Source organism: Rhincodon typus, chromosome 20 (genome assembly GCF_021869965.1).
Source record: "Rhincodon typus isolate 14 chromosome 20, sRhiTyp1.1, whole genome shotgun sequence".
NCBI lineage: Eukaryota > Metazoa > Chordata > Chondrichthyes > Orectolobiformes > Rhincodontidae > Rhincodon > Rhincodon typus.
In genome coordinates, this window is record NC_063351.1 from 46,258,007 (window position 1) to 46,278,757 (window position 20,751).

Below are 20,751 nucleotides of genomic sequence, written 5' to 3' on the forward strand. Positions count from 1 at the left end.
TCACAAGTTTCAAAATCTCCCCTCCCCCTACCGCATCCCAAAACCAGCCCAGCTCGTCCCTGCCTCCCTAACCTGTTCTTCCTCCCATCTATCCCCTCCTCCCACCTCAAGCCGCACCTCCATCTCCTACCGACCAACCTCATCCCGCCCCCTTGACCTGTCCGTCCTCCCTGGACTGACCTATCCCCTTCCTAACTCCCTACCTACACTCACCTTTACTGGCTCCATCCCCGCCTCTTCGACCTGTTTGTTTACTCTCCACCTATCCTCTCCTCTATCCGCCTCCCACTCTCTCCCTATTTATTTTAGAACCCCCTTCCCCTCCCCCTTTTCTGAAGAAGGGTCTAGGCCCGAAACGTCAGCCTCTCCGCTCCTATGATGCTGCTTGGCCTGCTGTGTTCATCCAGCCCTGCACCTTGTTGTCTCGGATTCTCCAGCATCTGCAGTTCCTACTATCTCTGTTCTGCATAGGTTTGTATACGGGGTTTACTTCCACATGTTTGTTGATAGCATTACGGGTCAAAAATCCGTAAATAAACATCATGGGACAATTTAGCACATCTAACCTGCTCATCTTTGGACTGTGGAAGGAAACCGGGACACCCTGAGGAAACCCACACAGAGACAGGGAGAGGGAGAACAGGCAAACTCCACACAGACAGTTGCCCAAGGGTGCAATTGAACTCAGACCCCTGGCACTGTGAGGCACGACTGCTAACCCCCTGAGCCCCTGTGCTGCCCAAATTGATTGTCCATCTATAAATGGAGTTGAAAATCAGGAAACTTCTTCCTTCTGGTCTGTGATCCTCTTATTCTGAATTACCTTGCTGTACCAAGGTGATTTAATTACACCAGGAAGAATGACAAGGTATTTAACCCATCTTTCTCCCTGTTCTGACCATTACAATACAAATCATCCCCTACCCATCTGCAGAGCTATCTTTGACCAGCCAGTGGTTTCTTCCTGATTGTTAAGAATGGTGGTGTCCTATATTGTCATGGGATCATTCTGGGAATCCTTGGAAACACTGCAGCAGATACACGGATCATATAACCATCGAGTTTCATGAGACTTCGTAAAGCTGTAAGAATAAATTGAGAAATAATTCCTTAGCAAAAAAAAAGAAAAATCCTTCCCTGAAAATAAATGCAAGTATTTATTCTGCACTTAGCATTACTTGTCCTGAATAATTGAGGGTTTTCACTGCATTTAGAGATAGCTAGCTCCAGATGGGGGCTGATTTCCTTTACTTTATTCTTTTATGGGATAGCAAGGGCAGAATTTAATGCCAATCCCTAATTGCCCTTGAGCTGAGTAGCTTGTTAGAACCATTTTAGACAGCAGATAAATGGGTCTGGAGTTGCATTTACACCAGACTAAATAGCAATGACAGATTTCCATCCCCAAAAGATCCAGCTACATATACTTTTCCTTTATCACAATCAATAATAGCTTAAATGGTTTATGGTTTTCTGATCAACATTTATTCATTGAATTGCACAGTACAGGAAGACCCTTTGGCTTATTGAGCCATTCAGCCCACTAAGTCTGTTCTATCTTTTGATTATGGCTGATGTGCTTCTCAAACCATTTCTCCTGCCCTCTCCCCATAATACTAGATCCCCTTACTAATCAAGAAACTATCTTTCTCTGTCTTAAATACACTCAGTGACTTGGCCTCCACAGTCCATTTCAACAATGAGTTCCATAGGATCACCACCCTCTGGCTGAAAGAATTCCTCCTCATCTCAGTTCTAAACGGTCATTCCTTTACTCCAAGGCTGTGCCCTCAGATCCCAGTATCTTGTACAAGTGAAACATTTTTATGTCCACTCTATCCAGGCCTCTCAGCATTCTGTAAGTTTCAATCAGATCCTTCTAAACCCCAGCAAGTACAGACCCAGAGTCCTTAGCCGCTCCTCATATGACAAGCTCTTTATCCCCAAGATTATTCTTGTGGTTCTCCTCTGGATCCCTCCAAGGCCAGCACATCTTTGCTTAGATACAGGACTCCAAACTGATCATGAATTAATTGGATTTAAATACTACCAAGGGTGGGATTTGGATTCATTGTCCACAGAGAATTTGTCTCTGAATTATTAAGTCCATGACACTACCACTATGCCACCATCTCCCTGTGCCTGGTGCCTACATCTGTAGACTGAGATGATTGTACAATACCGTGGCCGTGGAGTTGGTTAGCAGTATCAGCATCCAGTGAATTGTCAGCTTGTTTTCTGCTCATTTTCCTTTCTCGTTGCTTCCTATGGTGTAAAACAAGCTGCTGATTTTATTGCCCATCTGAAGCTGTGGCAAATGTCTGACTTTGCACTGGTGGTTCTAGTGCTTAGTTGGCTGACTGGAAGACTTGAATGAAGATATGAAGGTTGAATAGTTTGTATGTGGAGCAGATTCTGATATATAGGGGCTTGGTGGAATGGCTGCTACATTACAGGATTAGAAAGCCAGAGACCTGGGCTAATGTAATGAAGAAATACGATGAATTCAAATAGCCACACAGCAACTAAGAAACCTCAATTCATTGACTCAATCTGAAAAACGAAGCCAGCACGAGTAGTACTGACTGTGAAACTACTAGTCATGAAAAACTTCTGTTTACTCATGTCCTTTGGGGAAGGATATCTGCTGCTCTCACCTGACTTATATGTGACTCGAACATCCAGAGGAAAGTTGAACTTTTAAAAGGCCCCCTGAAGGATCTTTGTGTTGGAAATATACTAGGCTTAGCAGTGACACCACATCTTGTGAGTGGATTAAGAATAATCCCCAGTTCTTTGAACCAAACTTGGTTGTTTTGGACTGTTTGTGCAGCACTTTCCCTCAAATATTAAATCCATTGGATCAAGTCTGAGTTAGGATAGAATGCCATTCATCTACAGGTCAATGGGCTGAGTGGTCTTTTCCCTGCTGTCTTAGAGTCAGAGAATCGTAGAGATGCACTGCGCGGAAACAGACCCTTCGGTCCAATTTGTCCATAATAATTACATATCCTACATAAATCTAGTCCTATTTGCCAGCATTTTGGCCCATCTCCCTCTAAACCCTTCCTATTCATGTAGCCATCCAGACGCCTCTTAAATGTTGTAATTGTACCAGCTTCTACCCCTTCCTCTGGCAGCTCATTCCATACACACACCACCCTCTGCGTGAAAAAGTTGCCCCTTAGGACCCTTTTAAATCTTTCTCCTCTCACCTTAAACTATGCCCTCTAGTTTTGGACTCCCTTGCCCCGGGGAAAAGACCTTAGCTATTCACCCAATCCATGCCCCTCATGATTTTGTAAACCTCAGCCTCCGATACTCCAGGGAAAATAACCCTGAGCCTATTCAGCCTCTCCCTGTAGCTCAAACCCTCCAACCTTGGCAGCATCCTTTTAAATCTCTTCTGAACCCTTTCAAGTTTCACAACATCCTTCCTATAGCGAGGAGACCAGAATTGCATGCAATATTCCAAAAGTGGCCTAACCTTCTGCTGCACTCCTGTATAGCCAGGTTCTCCCTTTTTCTTCAGAAGGTATTTATTCTTAAATATCTGGGCTTCATTCACCACAGTCTAAGCAAGAAGCAACTTTTCTGAAGCAGGATTGTGGACAAACCTTCCCCAGGCAGTCTCACTCCACTTCACTGCAGGAGTTTTGCATTCTCGGTTTACGTGCCAATTGAGTGTCGGTCAAAAGCAATTTTTTTTTGGCTGAGAGTGAATATTAAACTTACAGAGCGTGAGTCATTGAATTATTGCAAATTAAACAAATGTAACTTGAGGAATGTGCAAAATAAACAGAATAGCAACACTAAATCAACTGAAAACACTCTCAAGATATTTATAATCAAGAAAAATACTACCAACAATCCGATATGCTACCATCAAGTTTCCCATATTTGTTCCTTGCATCCAATATCAGGATAAAATTAGCCAATTTAGGAATTTCTTTCATATCCAGAGCTTCTTATAATTTCTCTGTAACACCCAATTGTTTACCGCTTTTCAAAATATCCAATTTACTGCATTCCAAAGCAATCTTGTTCCTGTCATCCTAAGACTTGAATGTTCATTTGATGGCAGACAAGCCTCTCATTCTACCTATAGTATCGTGGAAATATTGATTAAACGTTGAGCGAATATTAAATACTGAATAAAGAAGTCAACTTTTTTGAATAAGCCACTCCACTAAAGGAGGAGACTTCCTTTTAGTGACTTGGCCTGAAAGGCACACAGTGTACATTCGGAACTCGTAAAGGTTAAAGTAAAAGAGACAAAAATCTCCAATCATGTTAAGAGCAATAGGTTAAGGTTTGTCCTAGTTCTTTGCATCACAACAATGTTGACACAAACATGTTTGCGATTTTGCAACAAGTTTTCAACTCCACTCCAAATGAGAACAGATGTACTGACAATCCTCATTGACTCTATTTAATCCAGCAGTCTCCCTTAATGGTTCTTCAACAGTTATTATGTAGGAGGTAAAATTACAAGGCTCGTTGAAGTAAAACTGATTTGTGTTCAAACGTTAAGACCCTGAAAGGACCTGTCTGGTCTTGTGTTCAGGAATTCCAGATGCATAACATGGGACAGGAAAATTAATCTTTTTTGCCCAGGATTTGGAGGAGTTTTTTTTGTGAGGCCAGATTTTCTTTCAGCAAAAATCTGTGGTTTCAAGAAAGAGTTCCTAATCATTTTACAGCCTTATTGTGCTACCTTCCTAGAAGGATGTAGCTTTGCTTTCTGCTATAGATCATTTCCAGAAGGGGTTGTGCAGTAGAACTCGTGGGTGTTGTGCTAGATATGGAGTTGAAAATTCCATCTTTATTTGTAAGTTGAAGCAACAGGTATTGGTTAAGTAGTTGAATACTGCAGGCAAAGAGACTCAGTCCAGTTCTGTCATCACACTCCGGTAAAAAGCAAGAACCTTATTGTTAATCTTCCCTTCCTTCCCCAGCTCAAGGAATAGATAAAAAGGCACCTACTTCTAAAGACATTCCTGGAATTTAATAGCCATCATGCATTTGTGACCAGGCAAGATAGAAGGAGTAAAAAATACTTGCATTTACAGGTGCTCACCACATTCCAAAGTACTTTATAGCCAAAGAAATACATTTGAAGTATCACTGAGGAGTTTTGAGGAAGGGTCACTCAACCCAAAACGTTAACTCTGATTTCTTTCCACAGATGCTGCCAGACCTGCTGAGCTTTTCCAGCAATTTTTGTTTTTGTTTGAGGTGTCACTGTTGTACCATAAGAAAGGTGGCAGCCAATTTACATATAGCAAATTCTCACAAACAGCAAATGTGATCAACAAATAATTTGATTTCGAGTGACGTTGGACGAGGGATCAGTATTGACTACGACACGTGAATAATTTCCCTGTTCTTTCAGAATAATGCCATTGGACCTATTACTTCTGGCTGAAAGGGTTTTCATTTTGTGTCTGATCTCGAAGTCAGCACTCCATCAGTGTAACATTTGACACGAAGACAACCTTACACTCTGCAAACCAATCTGATATAGATCATGTTTAAATGAAGAGATCATGGTGGTTTAATCTTAAGCAAAATAAGCAGTTGCAGAATTTCAGTTCACAAATCATTGCTCCCTAAGTGTTTACACAGTCTGGTGATATATTTGTACTGTTAGCATTTGCCATGCCCAACTGTGACAGCAGTATGAAAAATACCCAGGACTGTTATTTTAAGCAACTTTTCGCAGAAAAAAATGTTTGCCCTCCACTCTTTTCTGATGAACTTTTTGCTTTGAAATACTTTATGCTCATTGGATCCCCCTGACACGCCGGAAATTAATGGGTTGGGTGTCTTTGCTTTGCAGTAACCCCACTCTATACATGTCATGTTTTCACAAATATTGCTATCTATTTATTACTGTTAATGGTACTTTCTGTTTATATCCATTTGGGTTTGAAAATGAACTATTTTAAACTAAAACAAATTATACTGCTGGATTAATACTTGATAGGCTCTTTACCTGTTCCCTTTCTTCACCCTGCTCCGCAAAACACAAACTTCACCTCAATACTAGCTTCTCCCTATTCTTTTTCTCATAAGAGAGCAACTGGGTTATTTTAATGCCTGTTGTCTTTGGGGCAGATGTTGACTGAGTGTCCTGAAGCTCCCATGTTTTTCTGGTGTCCAATTTGATGCCTTCGAATGTATGGACATCTCCAGATGCTGATATAAACAGATCTCGGGGTCTTCCTTTAGGGTTTATGACTTTTCCAAAACCTTTGGGCCCTTGAAATTCAAACTGGGGCAATCAGCAAGTGTAAGGACACAGTTGTCTGGACTTTGAGTACAGCAAGGTCCGCTCTAGGTGGTCAGGTTATGCTGATTGGCTGCAGTTCAAGCACCAATGCATTCAGTGGATTGCTCCAGTGACCACATGGTTTGTCGCTTAAAGGACCAATCTTGAGCAGATAAAGTTTAGCCAGCACCATCCTCCCAAACGCTCATTTGATAGAATGACTTGCTCAGCATAAAGCTGTGCCAATCAAGAGGGTCCCAATTTTATTGAAAGATCAGTGATATGCACACTTAAGATTACCTCAGCACCTTGAGCTCAAAAAGCATTAAAAGAAAAGTGGCCTCAACTGAAGTAATCTGGCTTTTGTAACAAAGTTTCTTCCGTTTTTTTAATGGGATGTGGGCATCGCTGGCAATGCCAGCATTTGTTGTCCATCCCTGTTTCCCTTTGGATTTGCCATTTCAGAGGACAATTGGGAATCAGCCATATTGCTGTGGGTTGGGAGTCACTAATATGCAAGGATGGCAGATGCCCTTCCCTAAAATACATTCATGAATCTTTTGGGTCTTTATGACAATTATGATTATAGTTTGTTGGTCACCATTACTGATGCCAGCTTTATGTCCCATTTCTTATTAATAACATTTAAATTTCACCATTCGACTAGCCTGGGCCCTCTGGATTTTTTTATTCATTCTTAGGAAGTGGACATCACTGGCTTTGCAAGAACTGATTGCTTATTCTAGTTGCCTTTGAGAAGGTGGTGGTGAGCTGCCTTCTTGAAACGCTGTAGTCCATTTGGTGTAGGTACCTCCACAATGATGCTAGTGAGGGAGTTCCAGGACTTTGATCCAGCAACACTGAAGGAATGGCAATATATTTCCAAGTTAAAATGATGAGTGGGCTGGAAGGGAACTTACTGGTGGTGGTTTTCCTTTGTATCTGCTGCCCTTGTCCATCTAAATGGCAGTGATTGTGCATTTGGAAGGGGCTGTCTAAGGAGTTTTGATGAGTTGAATGACTTCACCTGACAAAGGAGTAGTGCTCTGAAAGCTTGTGATTTCAAATAAACCTGTTGGACTATAACCTGGTGCTGTGTGACTTCTGAAATGGTGGACAGGTTTTAAAGAGTCAGGAGGTGAGTTATTTACTGCAGTATTCTGAGCCTCTGACCTTATCTCATAGTCACAATATTTATACGGCTCCTCGGGTTCAGTTCCTAGTCCATGCCAAGCCTCTAGGATGTTAAAAGTGAGAGATTTAGCAGTTATAATACCATTGAATGTCAAAAGAAATGGTTAGATTCTCTCATGTTGGAGACAGTCATTACCTGGCACTTGTCAAGGCATGAATGTAACTTGCCAGTTGCCAGTCCAAACTGGAGGTTTTCCTGGTCTTACTGCATTTTGACATAGACTACTTCAGTATCTGAGGAGTCACAAATGATGCTGAACATTGTGCAATCATCAGAACATCTCCATTTCTGACCTTATGATAGAGGGAAGGTCATTGATGAATCATCTGAAGATGGGCCAGCTTAAGATACTACACTGAGGATCTCCTTGGAGTGATGTCCTGGAGCTGGGATGACTGACATCCAAGAATCACAACCATTACCAGCCCAATGACATTATCACTGTGCCCCTATCGATATCAACGCATAGATGGCAGCTCATCCCAGCATTAGGCTTGATGGCAATACAGACTTCAACTCACTTCAATTCTCCATCTTGCTTCCACTCTGACATCACTGTCCTTGGTCTGCTGCAATATTTCAAGGAAGCTCAGTGGGAGCTTGAGAAGCAGCGACTCTTCTTACAACTCAGCACTCTCCAGCCTTCAGCACTCAGCATCGAGTTCAGCAATATTAAATGGGAGCCTCTGCTCAATTTAGTTTTACTGATCTCTTTCTTTTCCTCGTTTCTCCCTTTATTCTTCCACTTTGCATTTGGTAGGCTGCTCTGCAACTGCTCACCACTCATCTTTCTACGCTACTCCCAATGGTACCCACTTTGGCATTTGCATTGTGAGCCTTTTGTTTACTTATTGATGGGATGACGGCATCACTGGCTAGACCGGCATTTATTATCCTTCCCTAATTGCCCAGAGGGCAGTTAAGAGTGAACCACCTTGCTGTAGGTCAGGAGTCATATGTAGGCCAGACCAGGTAAGGATGGCAGATTTCCTTCCCTAAAGGGCATTAGTGAACCAGATAGGTTTTTCCGACTATTGACAATGGGTTCACGGTCATCATTAGACTCTTAATTCCGGATTTTTTGTTTTTTTTTGATCTTTAATCGCTCCTACAGACCTTCACTGTCATCCTTTCTCTCTCCAACTCTGACCTCCCCTTTCACCTGGTCAAAACTAATTATATTTCCTCAGCTGAACATAGCTGCTGCCTATGTTTCTGAGCATTTCCCTTGTTTTTCCTTTTATTTAATTGCAAGTCATTACTGCTGCCTGCACGTGAGACATGAAAGCATCCACAGCAGAGAAGCACCTTGTTTCTAAACGCAAGTTCATTTCTACTGGGAAAGAGCAGAGCTTATGGAAAACAGAAAATTCAACATCAGCCACAACACATTCCTCTTAAACTAACAAAACCTCTAGCCCTTTAGCTTACACAATAGGAGGTGTACGTAAAATGTGCTGTCATACATAAAACCAACTTAGAAATGTGCGTTTTTATATTTTTAGTACCAGCATACTTTAAGATTATTTAAAGAGCTTCCATGTGTGATATTTATATTGGCCAGACTGCAGAATTTTAGTGAATAATGAGGTGTTAGATCAGTATCCAATTACATTTGGTGATAATGAGGAACAGTAATGGAGAACAAGAGATTAATAACCATTTACTCAAAGGAGTAGCATATCCCAATAATTTGTACTTTTCAAACTGAATTCTGCACTTTACATTTCAGTTACTCAAGTGTTAGTATTAGGCAAACCTAGGTCAGGAACAGCCCAGGTTGATAGAAAATGCTGCTCTCTATGCTAGCGCTGTGTTTCAGTTCTAATCTCAGCACTTTGTGCTTGATGTGACATTTTCCATTTTTCCACAGCATTGCCTTCTGCTAAGTTAATGCCAGCCAATCCTGAATTAACAGCAATGCCCACTTGGAACTGAAGTGACTCCCAAATTCACTGTGGATTGACAGCCAGTATTTGAAAAGGGTTCTCATTACACCAGCCTTTCCTGAATTTCAACCAAGGGTTGCTGATTTATGAACTCATCTCAGATTCCATAGAAGAGGAAAGAGAGATGAATCAGCATTTCACCATCATTACTCATTAGCTTGTTTCCTTTATAATGTTATGTTGGATAGGTTTCCCCTTTCTGTGGCATGGTGAAGGCCCATTGACCATTGGTCCCACTGGATTATAATCCAGTCATTGTACTTTCTTCCTCAACCTTTCCACCTACCCAACTCGCTCCTCCAAGACCCTATTTGGCACCCATATCTGACCAAACTTTTTGTCATCCAGCTGAAGCATGTTTTGTTTGAAAATGTTCCCGTGTTAAAAGGCGCTCTATATAAATGCAAGTTGTCATGGAGGTTATAGAGTCAAAGAGTCATACAGCACTTCTTTACATTTTTATTCTTATGCCTCTACTTAATAACTCAAAATGCTATTGGCCCTATTTAGGATTATATCTGGCTGCACTCATACTTCCAAAGAGTTATAAGGAAAAAGTATCTGCATCTATAATCTCAAGAGACCCCAGCGTTCTGACGATTACTGAGTTACACTGAGGTATAGTCGTCATTGTAATTGTAGCTAATTTGCAAACAAAAAGATCCTACAAAACAGCAGAAAGACAAAATAATCTGTGTTAACAATATTGAAGGATAAAGATTGGTCAGGATTTAAGGGATACCGTGACTCTTCTTTAAATAAGTGCCCTAGGATTTTTTTTATATGTACACCTGAGAGGGTAGGTGGGGCCTCAGTTTAAAGGATCACCCAAAAGCCAGCATTTCTGAAGCAGTCCATGTCCAAATGCAAAAAGATCTGGTCAATCTGCAGGCTTGGGCTGACCAGTGGTAAGTAACATTTGTGTCACACAAATGCCAGGCTATGACCATCACCAATAAGAGACCATCTAACCACCATCCCTTAATATTCAATGGTGTTACCATCACTGAATTCCCCATTATCAACATCCTGGGGATTATCATTGACCAGAAACTCAACTGGACTCATCACATAAACACAATGGCTACAAGAGCAAGTCAGAAGCTTGGAATACTGTGGCGAGCGATTCACCTCCTGACTCCCCAAAGCCTGTCCACCATCTACAAGGCACAAATCAGGAGTGTGATGGAGTACTCGCCACTTCCCTGGATTGATGCAGCCCCAGCTACACTCAAGAAGCTCAACACCATCCAGGTCAAAGCAGCCCGCTTGATTGGCACTACATCCACATGCATCCACTCGATCTACTACTGGCGTTCAGTAGCAGCAGTGTGTACTATCTACAAAATGTGCAGCTGAAATTCACCAAAGATCCTCAGACAGCATCTTCCAAAGCCCATGATCACTTCCATCTTGAATGATAGAGTCAATAGATACATGGGAACACCACCACCTTCAAGATCCCTCCAAGCCACTCACCATCCTGACTTGGAAATATATTGCTGTTCCTTCACTGCTGCTGGGTCAAAATCCTGGAATTCCCTCCCTAATGGCATTGTGGATCAACGTACAGCACATGGGCTGCAGCGGTTCAAGAAGGCAGCTCACCATCACCTTCTCAAGAGGCAACTAGGGACGGACAATATGCCCACATCTCATAAATGAATAAAAACATTTCTGACAGTGCAACACTCTCGTAGTACTGGAATGATATGCTGGGTGTAGGTTATATGCTCAAGTCACTGATATAAATCAAAACCTGTCTGACTGAGAGACAGGCAGCATCAGAAGAGCAGGAAAGCTGACGTTTCGGGTCTGGACACTTCTTCAGAAATGGGGAGGGGAAGGGGACTCTGAAATAAATAGAGAGAGGGTGAGGCAATGATGGAGAGTGGATAGAGTAGCAGATAGGTGGAGAGAAGACGGACAGGTCAACGAGGCGGGGATGAAGCCAGTAAAGGTGAGTGTAGGTAGGGAGTTGGGATGGGGGTTGGTCAGTGGGGAGGGAGGAGCGGGTAGGTGGGAGGGAAGATGGACAGGTCAAGGAGGCGGGGACGAGCTGGGCTGGTCTTGGGATGAGGTCGGGGGTGGGGAATTTTGAAGCTTGTGAAGTCCACATTGAGACCATTGGGCTGCAGGGTTCCCAAGCGAAATATGAGGTGCTGTTCCTCCAGCCTTGGGGTGGCATCATTGTGGCACTGGAGGAGGCCCAGGATGGACATGTCGTCCAAGGAGTGGGAGGGAGAGTTGAAGTGGTTCGCGACCGGGAGGTGCAGTTGTTTGTCACGAACTGAGTGTAGGTGTTCCACAAAGCGGTCTCCAAACCTCTGCTTGGTTTCCCCGATGTAGAGGAGGCCACATCGGGAACAGCGGATACAGTATACCACATTAGCAGATGTGCAGGTGAACATCTGTTTGATGTGGAAGGTTTCCTTGGGGCCTGGGATGGGGTTGAGGGGGGGAGGTGTAGGGGCAGGTAGCACTTCCTGCAGTTGTAGGGAAAAGTGCCGTGGGTGGTGGGGCTAATGGGGAGTGTGGAGCGGACGAGGGAGTCACGGAGAGAGTGGTCCCTCCAGAAGGCAAATAAGGGTGGGGAGGGAAAATTATCCTTGGTAGTGGGGTCAGATTGCAGGTGGCGGAAGTGGTGGAGGACGATGCGTTGAATCCGGAGGTTGGTGGGGTGATACGTGAGGACGAGGGGAATTCTGTCTTTATTGTTATTGCGGGGGGGCGGGATGTGAGGGATGAGTTGTGGGAAACGCTGCTCTGATGCTGCCTGGCCTGCTGTGTTCATCCAGCTCTACACCTTGTTATCTCAGACTCCAACATTGGCAGTTCCTACTATCTCTGACTGAGAGACAAGTGTGCTACCCACTGACACCTTGTGTATGTAAGCCTTTTGTTCACTCACTCCCATCAGCATCTTTCCATTGAGGGTGCATCTTTCTTCCTTGTTTTTCTTCCAAAGGAATAATATCCTACACTTATCCATTCTTATATTAAGCTAAGGAAACCTGACATGGAACAAGAAATGCATTTCTAATGATGCCCTTATCTGAGAATTCAATTTTTTACCAAAAGGAGCTGGAAAGGACTCCAGAGAAGGCGAACTTTCCTCGTGTCCTGACCAACATTCTTCCCTCAAACATTGCCAGCAACCACAGATTAAGTGTCCATTTATAGCATATGTTGTTTATGGGACTTTACTGTAATTAACTGCAAATCACCTACAAAGCAGTGACTGTATTTCGTGAATGCTTGCCTCGCTGCGTAGCACCTTCGGTTGTACAGCTGATGTTAAAAACACTTAACAAATATGAGTTCTTTCTACTTCAGAGGATCCTTCATGCTGAGTTACAGTATGAATTTTATAGAAGCTGGCACAAACTGAATGGAAAACTAGAGAGTATGTCATGCTGTGTTAATGAAGATTATAAAGGAGGATGTCAGAAGCAGTGGGGATTAATTCTAGAGAATGCTGAGGAGAGCTGCAGAACAACGTGTGTTCTTTGATGTAGTTACGGAAAGTATAACTCTGGGTACCTCAAAAAATCTTGTATTGATAATCGAGCCACATACAAACGTTTTCTGAAATCCTCCAAATCACTTTGCCCAACTTCTAGCAATCATAAATGTATTTTTGATCACGTTCTGTTGGCAAATTAGACAAAGCTTCAGAAACGTTGCCTTTTTTTTTCTCATTCATCCCCAGGATTTCACTGGCTAGGTCCGTATTTATTGCCCAGCCCTGGGAAAGGTAGAGGTGAGTCACCTCTTGAACCCCTGCAGCCCATGCAGTAAAAGATGAAGCTGCCACTCTCTCGTTAGAGAGAGATGACTGAGGGTGGTTTAACCAGGGGGTCACCATGCCTCAGACGAGGGGAGAGGTTGAGAAGGAGAGATCTTCGTGGTAACCTCAGGCCGGTGTGGGAATTTAACCTGCAATGTTGGTGTCATTCTACATCGCAAACCAGCTGCCCCTTGTGGTAAAGCGCTACATGATGGGGGACTAAACCTGTGAGCCAGCTCATCAAATGCATGTGAGAAATAAGGGAGGGTGGAAGGAAGAATGCAGAGATTTCAGTTAATGGCCACTTGATTTGTGCATGGATTACGACCCCTGAACAAACTGCACCATATTATCCTCTTAAACCCGCGATTCTCGATATTTCCGCAGAGCCCAACAGCTACCGGACGATGGTGGGAAGGACTATTAATGGCAGCCAGCTGGGCAAGGACTATATCCAGTTCAAGAACTTGCTGCAGTCTGTGCGGTTCTACACGAAAGCCAGCCTGTATGGCCCGAACATTGGTAGGCCTCGGAGAAACACTGCGGCCTTGCTGGACGGGTAAGTTTATCTGCACAAACCCCATCCCGTGTGAAAGCGAGTGGGAACAGTTCACCCTGCTGCGTAATGACTCAGACCTTTCTGCAAATGACTGGCTCACTCTGCACTTAAATAGAGGGTGGACCATAAACCAAACTTACAGGGTTTTTAGCGAATTTTCCAACAAGGAGCAAACAGTCTGTGGCTCCAACACATCAGCGCAGACACAGTGTGACCTTCAGCTGAAGCCCACCACCCCCCGAAAACCCCAAGAGCGACTAATCCAATGAAATAACAGCACCAAATGAATCCAAATGACTCAGCCTCCTCTTAAAAGGGGCACTGCATACAAGAACTAATGGTCTGGATTTTGAGCTGAGGGTTTGATGGCGAATCATGAATGTACGAATTGGAAGTAGAGTCATGGAGCTGTAGAGCACAGAAACAGATCGCTCAGTTCAACCCGTCCATGCTGACCAGATATCCTAAATTAATCTAATCCCATTTTGCCAGCATTTGGCCCATCTACCTCTAAACCCTTGCTATTCATGTACCCATCCAGATTCCTTTTAACTGTTGTAATTGTACTAGCCTCCGCCACTTCCTCTGGCAGCTCATTCCATACACGCACCACTCTCTGCATGTGAAAGTTGTCCCTAAGGTCCCTTTTAAATCTTTCCCCTGTCACCTTAAACCTATGCCCTCTCGTTTTGGACCCATCTACCCTGGGAAAAAGACCTTGGCTATTCACCCTATCCGTGCCACTCATGATTTTATAAACGTCTTTAAGGTCACATCTCAGCCTCTGCTGCTCCAGTGAAAATAGCCCCAGCCTATTCAACCTCTCCCTGTAGCTCAAACCCTCCAACCCTGACAACAGCCTTGTAAACATTTTCTGAACCCTTTCAAATTTAACAACATCTTTCCTATAGCAGGGAGACCGGAATTGAGTGCAGAATTCCAAAAGTGGCCTAACCAATGTCCTGAACAGCTGCAACATAACAACCCAATTCCTACACTCAATGTAATGACCAATAAAGACAAGTGTACCAAATGCCTTCTAGTAGGCCACTCAGTGTCTCCAGTCTGCTCTGTCATTGAGTAAAATCATAGCTGATCTGATTGCTTCATATTTCTGCTTAGCCCCTATAACCTTTCACTGACACCATCCCCAACCTAAGTATCTATCCACCTCAGTTTAAAAAAATATTCAAAGACTCTGCTTCTAACTTGTTTTGAGGGAGAGAGTTCCAAAGACTCTCCACCCACTCTGAGAGAAGACTTCTTCTCATCTCTGCCTTCCAGAGCCAGGGGCCACAGTCTAAGGACACGGCTTAGGCCATTTAAGACGGAGATGAGGGGAAATTTCTTCACCAAGAGAGTGGAGAGCCTGTGGAAATCACTAAAACAAAAAGCAGCCAAGTTCAGAACATTGTACTGTTTCAAAAACGAGTTGCATATAGCACTTAGGGCTGAAGAGATCAAAGGATATGAGGGGAACCAAGAAGAGGGAACTATGTTGAATGATGGGCCATGATCATAATGTTTGGCAAAGTAGGCTCAAAGGGCCGAATGGCCTACTCCAGCTCTCATTTTCTATATTTCTGTGATTGGGCAGACCCTTATTTTTAAACTATGACCCCTTGTTCTAGATTGTCTCACAAAAGGAAACATCCTTTCCACGTGCATCCTGTTTCAACCACCCAAGGTCTCATATGTCTCATCATGCTCTCTCTACCTCTCCTACACTCCTGCAGCTAATAGAATCCCTACAGTATGGAAACAGGCCCTTTGGCCCAACAAATCCACACCAACCCTCAGAGCATCCCATCCAGACCCATACGCCTATAACCCAACTAATCTACACATCCCTGAACACTACAGGACAATTTAGCATGCCCAATCCACCCTAACCTGCACATCTTTGGACTGTGGGAGGAAACCGGAGCACCCGGAGCAAGCAGACACAGGGAGCATGGGTGGAATCAAATCTGGGTCCCTGGCACTGTGAGGCAGCAGTGCTAACCACTGAGCCACCATGTCACCCTCTAAAAAAGATACCCGGGCTCATCTGGGAGTTGAACCTGGGACCTCTCGCATGTCAATACTGCATAGTACCTTAAGTGAGAATCATACCCCTGGACCAAAAAGCCCTTGAAAACAAACAACTGCAAGGTTAATCTCCAAAATTATCAGCATCCATTGTCATTAGCCTTCTGAAACTAACCGTGCAGGAGGTCAGGCATAGGTTGTTCATTGCAGATATTCTGTTGCTCAGGGCTTGGGAGGAACCTGCCCAGAATGAACAACCACTGAAATTAGTGAGAACTTCCTGTTCACATCACTGTGAGAACTCTGGTAAAAGGTTACATCTTGTTCACTGAGCTTTGAACAGCAACGTGATGAATATGATGTGATGAACAACAAACTGCCCATGAAATAATAATTTTATATTCATAACAGTCTTAAATGATGATTGAGTAGATTTTTTTGATGATTTTTAAATAAAATCAGAATATTTAAATTTCTACTTTCATCCATCTCTAATTCGGTCTTGTAAACATCTTAAAAAGCGTTTTATTTTAGCTGCGTTTTGTTTCCTGATTGGGCTGTCTGTGAGAAGACTTGAATGTGATTGACTGCTGGGACAACCTAATGACATCAGTTCAGCTCCTACCTGGGGATTCTCGAGTTGAAGAATACTACAGTCATTTGCAGTAACACGGGAGGCTAAAGGAGAGAGAACATTTGAATTCTCACTGAGAGGCAGATATTATGGTCGGGGCCAGGACGGTGGTTAAACTGCTGATCTGAAAACTCAAGGCCAATGCTTGACAGGCACAAGATGGAAGAAGGTGGGTTACGGGAAATGGGAGGTCACCCAGAGTAGGTCTAACCAATGTGATTATGTGGTGATAGCATGACTCCAGATGGAAAGCCACCTGCTTGATTTCTTATGCTTTCAAGGCTGGTGAATGTGAAGGGAAACAGCCAAAACAAAAAAGATTTTGTAGCTGCTGAGCTGATTTGAAACCTTTGTGGGTATAGGAGGAAAACTCATGGAGATCAGGGCATGGCAGCATTCAGCATTGGCACTGCACATTAAACGTGTGGGTATCTGCTCTACTCAAGTACAAGTTTGAGCAGGTCAAAGTGGAGACTGCGAGGGTGTGGAACAAGAGCGAGATATTTTTCCCAGTGTTGGCTAGCACCTCCCAACGCCCTTGGCTCATTGACTGCCACTGCCATTGGAAAATCAGAATCCAAAAGCTGCCTCTGATCACAATGGATCAGTCCAATTGAAAATCACGTGAGAAGTTCAAGCTATGATTTTTTTTTATGTGTTGTAAAGAATAGTCTCAGAGAGAAACGGCTGATGGTTATTGCCATCTCTCAAACATCCCACGTACAATGCACTCAATTGATTTCATCCATCAGGTCACCACTGTTAATTCAATACTGGAGGCTGCTCACTGTCAAGGATTTCAAGCTTATAAATAAATCGTCCCTCATCACAAAGAGCCCATCGAAGGTGATTCTTACTCGTTACTGATAAATGGCCAACGTTTCCTGTTGAACAGCAGTCTTTAAGGAGACTGGATGTTTTATTAACATTAAAATTAATCTTTTATTATTCACTCTAGGGACATGGGTGTTGTTGGCTGGGCCCAGCATTTATTGCCCGTCCCTAGTTACCCTTGAGAAGATGGTGGTGAGCTGCCTTCTTGAACTGCCGCAGTCCATGTGCTGTGGGCTGACCCACAATGCCGTGAGGGAGGGAATTCCAGGATTTTGACGCGGTGACAGGAATGGTGATATACTTCCAAATCAGGATGGTGAGTGGTTTGGAGGGGAACTTGAAGGGGGTGGTGTTCCCATGTATCTACTGCCTTTGCCCTTCAGGATGGAAGTGGTCATGGGTTTGGAAGATGCTGTCTAAAGATCTTTGCTGAGAGGAAAATATCCCACAATTCATTTCCTGCCATTCACAACATAACAATGATAATTCTTGGAAACAGTGGAGATTATTTTGACTTTGGGAACCAAACTGATGATGCCAGATCAGCCATGTTGTATAACAGCAACAGAAAATGGAACTGAAAGCCACAAGAGATGTGTTTGGATTAAAAAAAAACACCTGGTTTATAACTTCATCCCAAAAATCAAAATTACTCCCAGGGTGTGTTGTATGTTGAGGATGCTTTAAAAATCAGAAGCAACTGATCGCCCTGAGTTATTTTGAATGATTGTGAAGAACTTATGTTCTCATCTGCTGTCCTGGACAATCTTCCGATGGCCTGCAGTCATGATTTCCTTCAGGGCAGAGCACACAAATGTGGCTAGGAATCCAGGTAAATTATGGAATTGCTTCTCATATCTGGAAATGAGGCTTATAGGCTTGGGTGTGGATAAATCCCTCTCTTCTCTCCCTCACAATCTTCATCTCTCTCCCTCCCTTTCTCTCTCTCTCTATCCTACCCCTTCTTCTTGCTGTTCCTTACTCATTCTCCCCATCCTTTTTTCTCATTCCCCTTTCCCTACCACTTCCACTCACCCTTCCTTCCTCATTTTCCACCTTTCTCTCCATCTCTCTTTCTCTCCCTGTGGTGATGTCTTTGGAGGGACCAGAACTGAAAGGCAGTTCCTACAAATCTGTCTTTGTATTTAGATAAGCGAGTAGTGGTTATGGTCTTGCATGAAATGCACAGCATGGGAACATGGGAACAGGCCATTTGGCCAAGCAGTTGGTCCTGGAGTCATACAGCACAGGAACAGACCCTTTGGTCCAACTCAAACATGCCAACTAAGTTTGCTACTCTGAACTAGTCCCATTGGCCTGCATTTGGCCCACATTCCCCTAAACCTTTCCTCTCTATGTATCTGTCCAAATGTATTTAAAATGTTGTAATTGTACTCCCGTCAGGGTGTCATGGTGGCTCAGTGGCTAGCCCTGCTGCATCACAGCGGCATGGACCTGGGTTCGATTCCACCCTCAAGTGTCTGTGAGGAGTTTGCACATTCTCCCCGTGTCTGTGCGGGTTTCCTCCATGTGCTCCGGTTTCCTCCCATGGTCCAAAGATGTGCAGGCTAGGTGGATTGGCCATGGGAAATTACCCAGAGTGTCCAGGGATGTGCAGGGCTAGGTGGGTTAGCTGTGGGAAATGAAGAGTTATAGAGTAGTGGGATGGGTCTGAGGCAGATGCTGTTTGGAAGGATGGTGTGGACTCAATGGGCTGAATTACCTGCTCCCACACTATAGGGATTCTATGATTCAACTACTTCCCCCAGCAGCTTGTTCAAAATACACACCACCATCTGTGAGGAAAAACTTGCCCTTCAGGCTCCTTTAAATCTTTCCCCTCTCACCCTAAACCTACACATCTAGATTTGAACTGTCAGACTCTGGGAAAAAGACCTTGGTGCTTATACTCCCATGATTATTCCACCCAACTCCATCAAATCCTCTCAAATAGCCTTCTGCCTTCCCTCACAGATATTTATCTAGCTTCTGTAATGTCAAGTATATGGAATGTCCCACTGAAAACAGAGCTGAGAGCAATGTCCATTATGGCCTGTTAAAGAGGGAAATGGGTGAATAATTGGCGAAAGAAAGATTTGAAAGGGAACAGGGAATGAACAAGGAGAATGGATAACTCCTTCCTATGAGATGGTCAATCAATTTTCCTCAGTGCTGTAGATTTCTGAGATTCTGCCAACTCATAAAAGAATGTTTCTATGACTGTCACATCGAGAATCCCACCAGTTTGTAAAAGACCCTCGCACTAGAACAACTCAGAACTCTGTGGTCTGACAAGCTTCTAATGATGATGCCCCACAGCTTTCAACATTGGTGCCCATGGCATTTAGATCAAGATCCATAACACAAAAAAATGGCAACCATTTTTAATACTGAATTATGTGAAAGAAAAGTCCAGGGCTTGCGCTAATAATGCATTTTTCATGTCCACCCAGATGTCCCAAAGCACTTTACAAAATACCTTTTGTCCTGTGGTCCCTGTTGCAGGGTAGGAAATTCAGTAGCCAATTTGCACACAGCAAGATCCCACAAAGAGTTGTGTGATACTAACCTGGAGGTTGATTGAGACATAAATATTGGTGAGGTTATCAGGGATAACACTCCCACTCTTATTCAGCAAAGTTTCATGGGATCTTTTACCTGAGAGGGCAGACAGGGTTGAACATAGAATAGAATCATAAAAATCCTTACAGTGTGAAAGCAGACCATTTGGCCCATCAAGTTCCACACTGACCCTCCAAAGAGCAGCCCATCTGGACCCATCCCATCCCAGTAACTCTGCAGTATTTCCCATGGCTAACCCATCTAGGCTGCACATCCCTGGACACTATGGGCAATTTAACATGGCCAATCCACCAAACCTGCACATCTTTGGAGTGTGGGAGGAAACTGGAGCACCCAGAGGAAACCCACACAGACACAGGGAGAATGTACAAACTCCACACAGACAATCACCCAAGAGTGGAATTGAACCTGGGTCCCTGGTGCTGTGAGGCAGCTATGCTAACCACTGAGCCACTGTGCTGCCCCCTCTTCTGGAAGGCACTGTCTATGACCATGCAACATTCAATCAATTCCAAGCCGGAGGGTCGGTCTGGATTATTGTACTCAAATCCCAGAGTGGATCTCAAACCTGTAACTTTCTAACTTAGTGGTAATGTGAGCAACCAGCTGAGCCTTCACCCACCCCCAGCACGTGAAATGGGGTCTGGTTCGCTCTGCTGGCATGCTTATTCCCTGAAGGACTGTGCAAATGGCAAACTGTGCAGAAGGCGGCCATTCAGCCAATAGTGTCTGTGCTGGTTCTATCCCCCTGCGGCAATCTCCTGCCTTTTCCTCATACCCCTGCACACCATCTCTATCTTAATAACCATCCAATGCCCTCTTGAATGCCTCATTTGAACCTTTCCCCAGGCAGTGGATTCCATACCTCACTCGCTGTACGAACAAAATGTTTTTCTCATTTC

At 43.8% G+C, this 20,751-nt stretch overlaps 1 protein-coding gene across 1 annotated transcript in view; it reads left to right on the forward strand.

The window, feature by feature from the left end:
- Positions 1-20,751, forward strand: part of hpse2 (heparanase 2) — a 301,179-nt gene that overhangs the window by 162,607 nt on the left and 117,821 nt on the right. Inside the window, exon 4 of the mRNA XM_048609227.1 lies at positions 13,596-13,767. Coding sequence (XP_048465184.1) covers positions 13,596-13,767 — 172 coding nt within the window. The remainder of the gene's footprint in view (positions 1-13,595; positions 13,768-20,751) is intronic.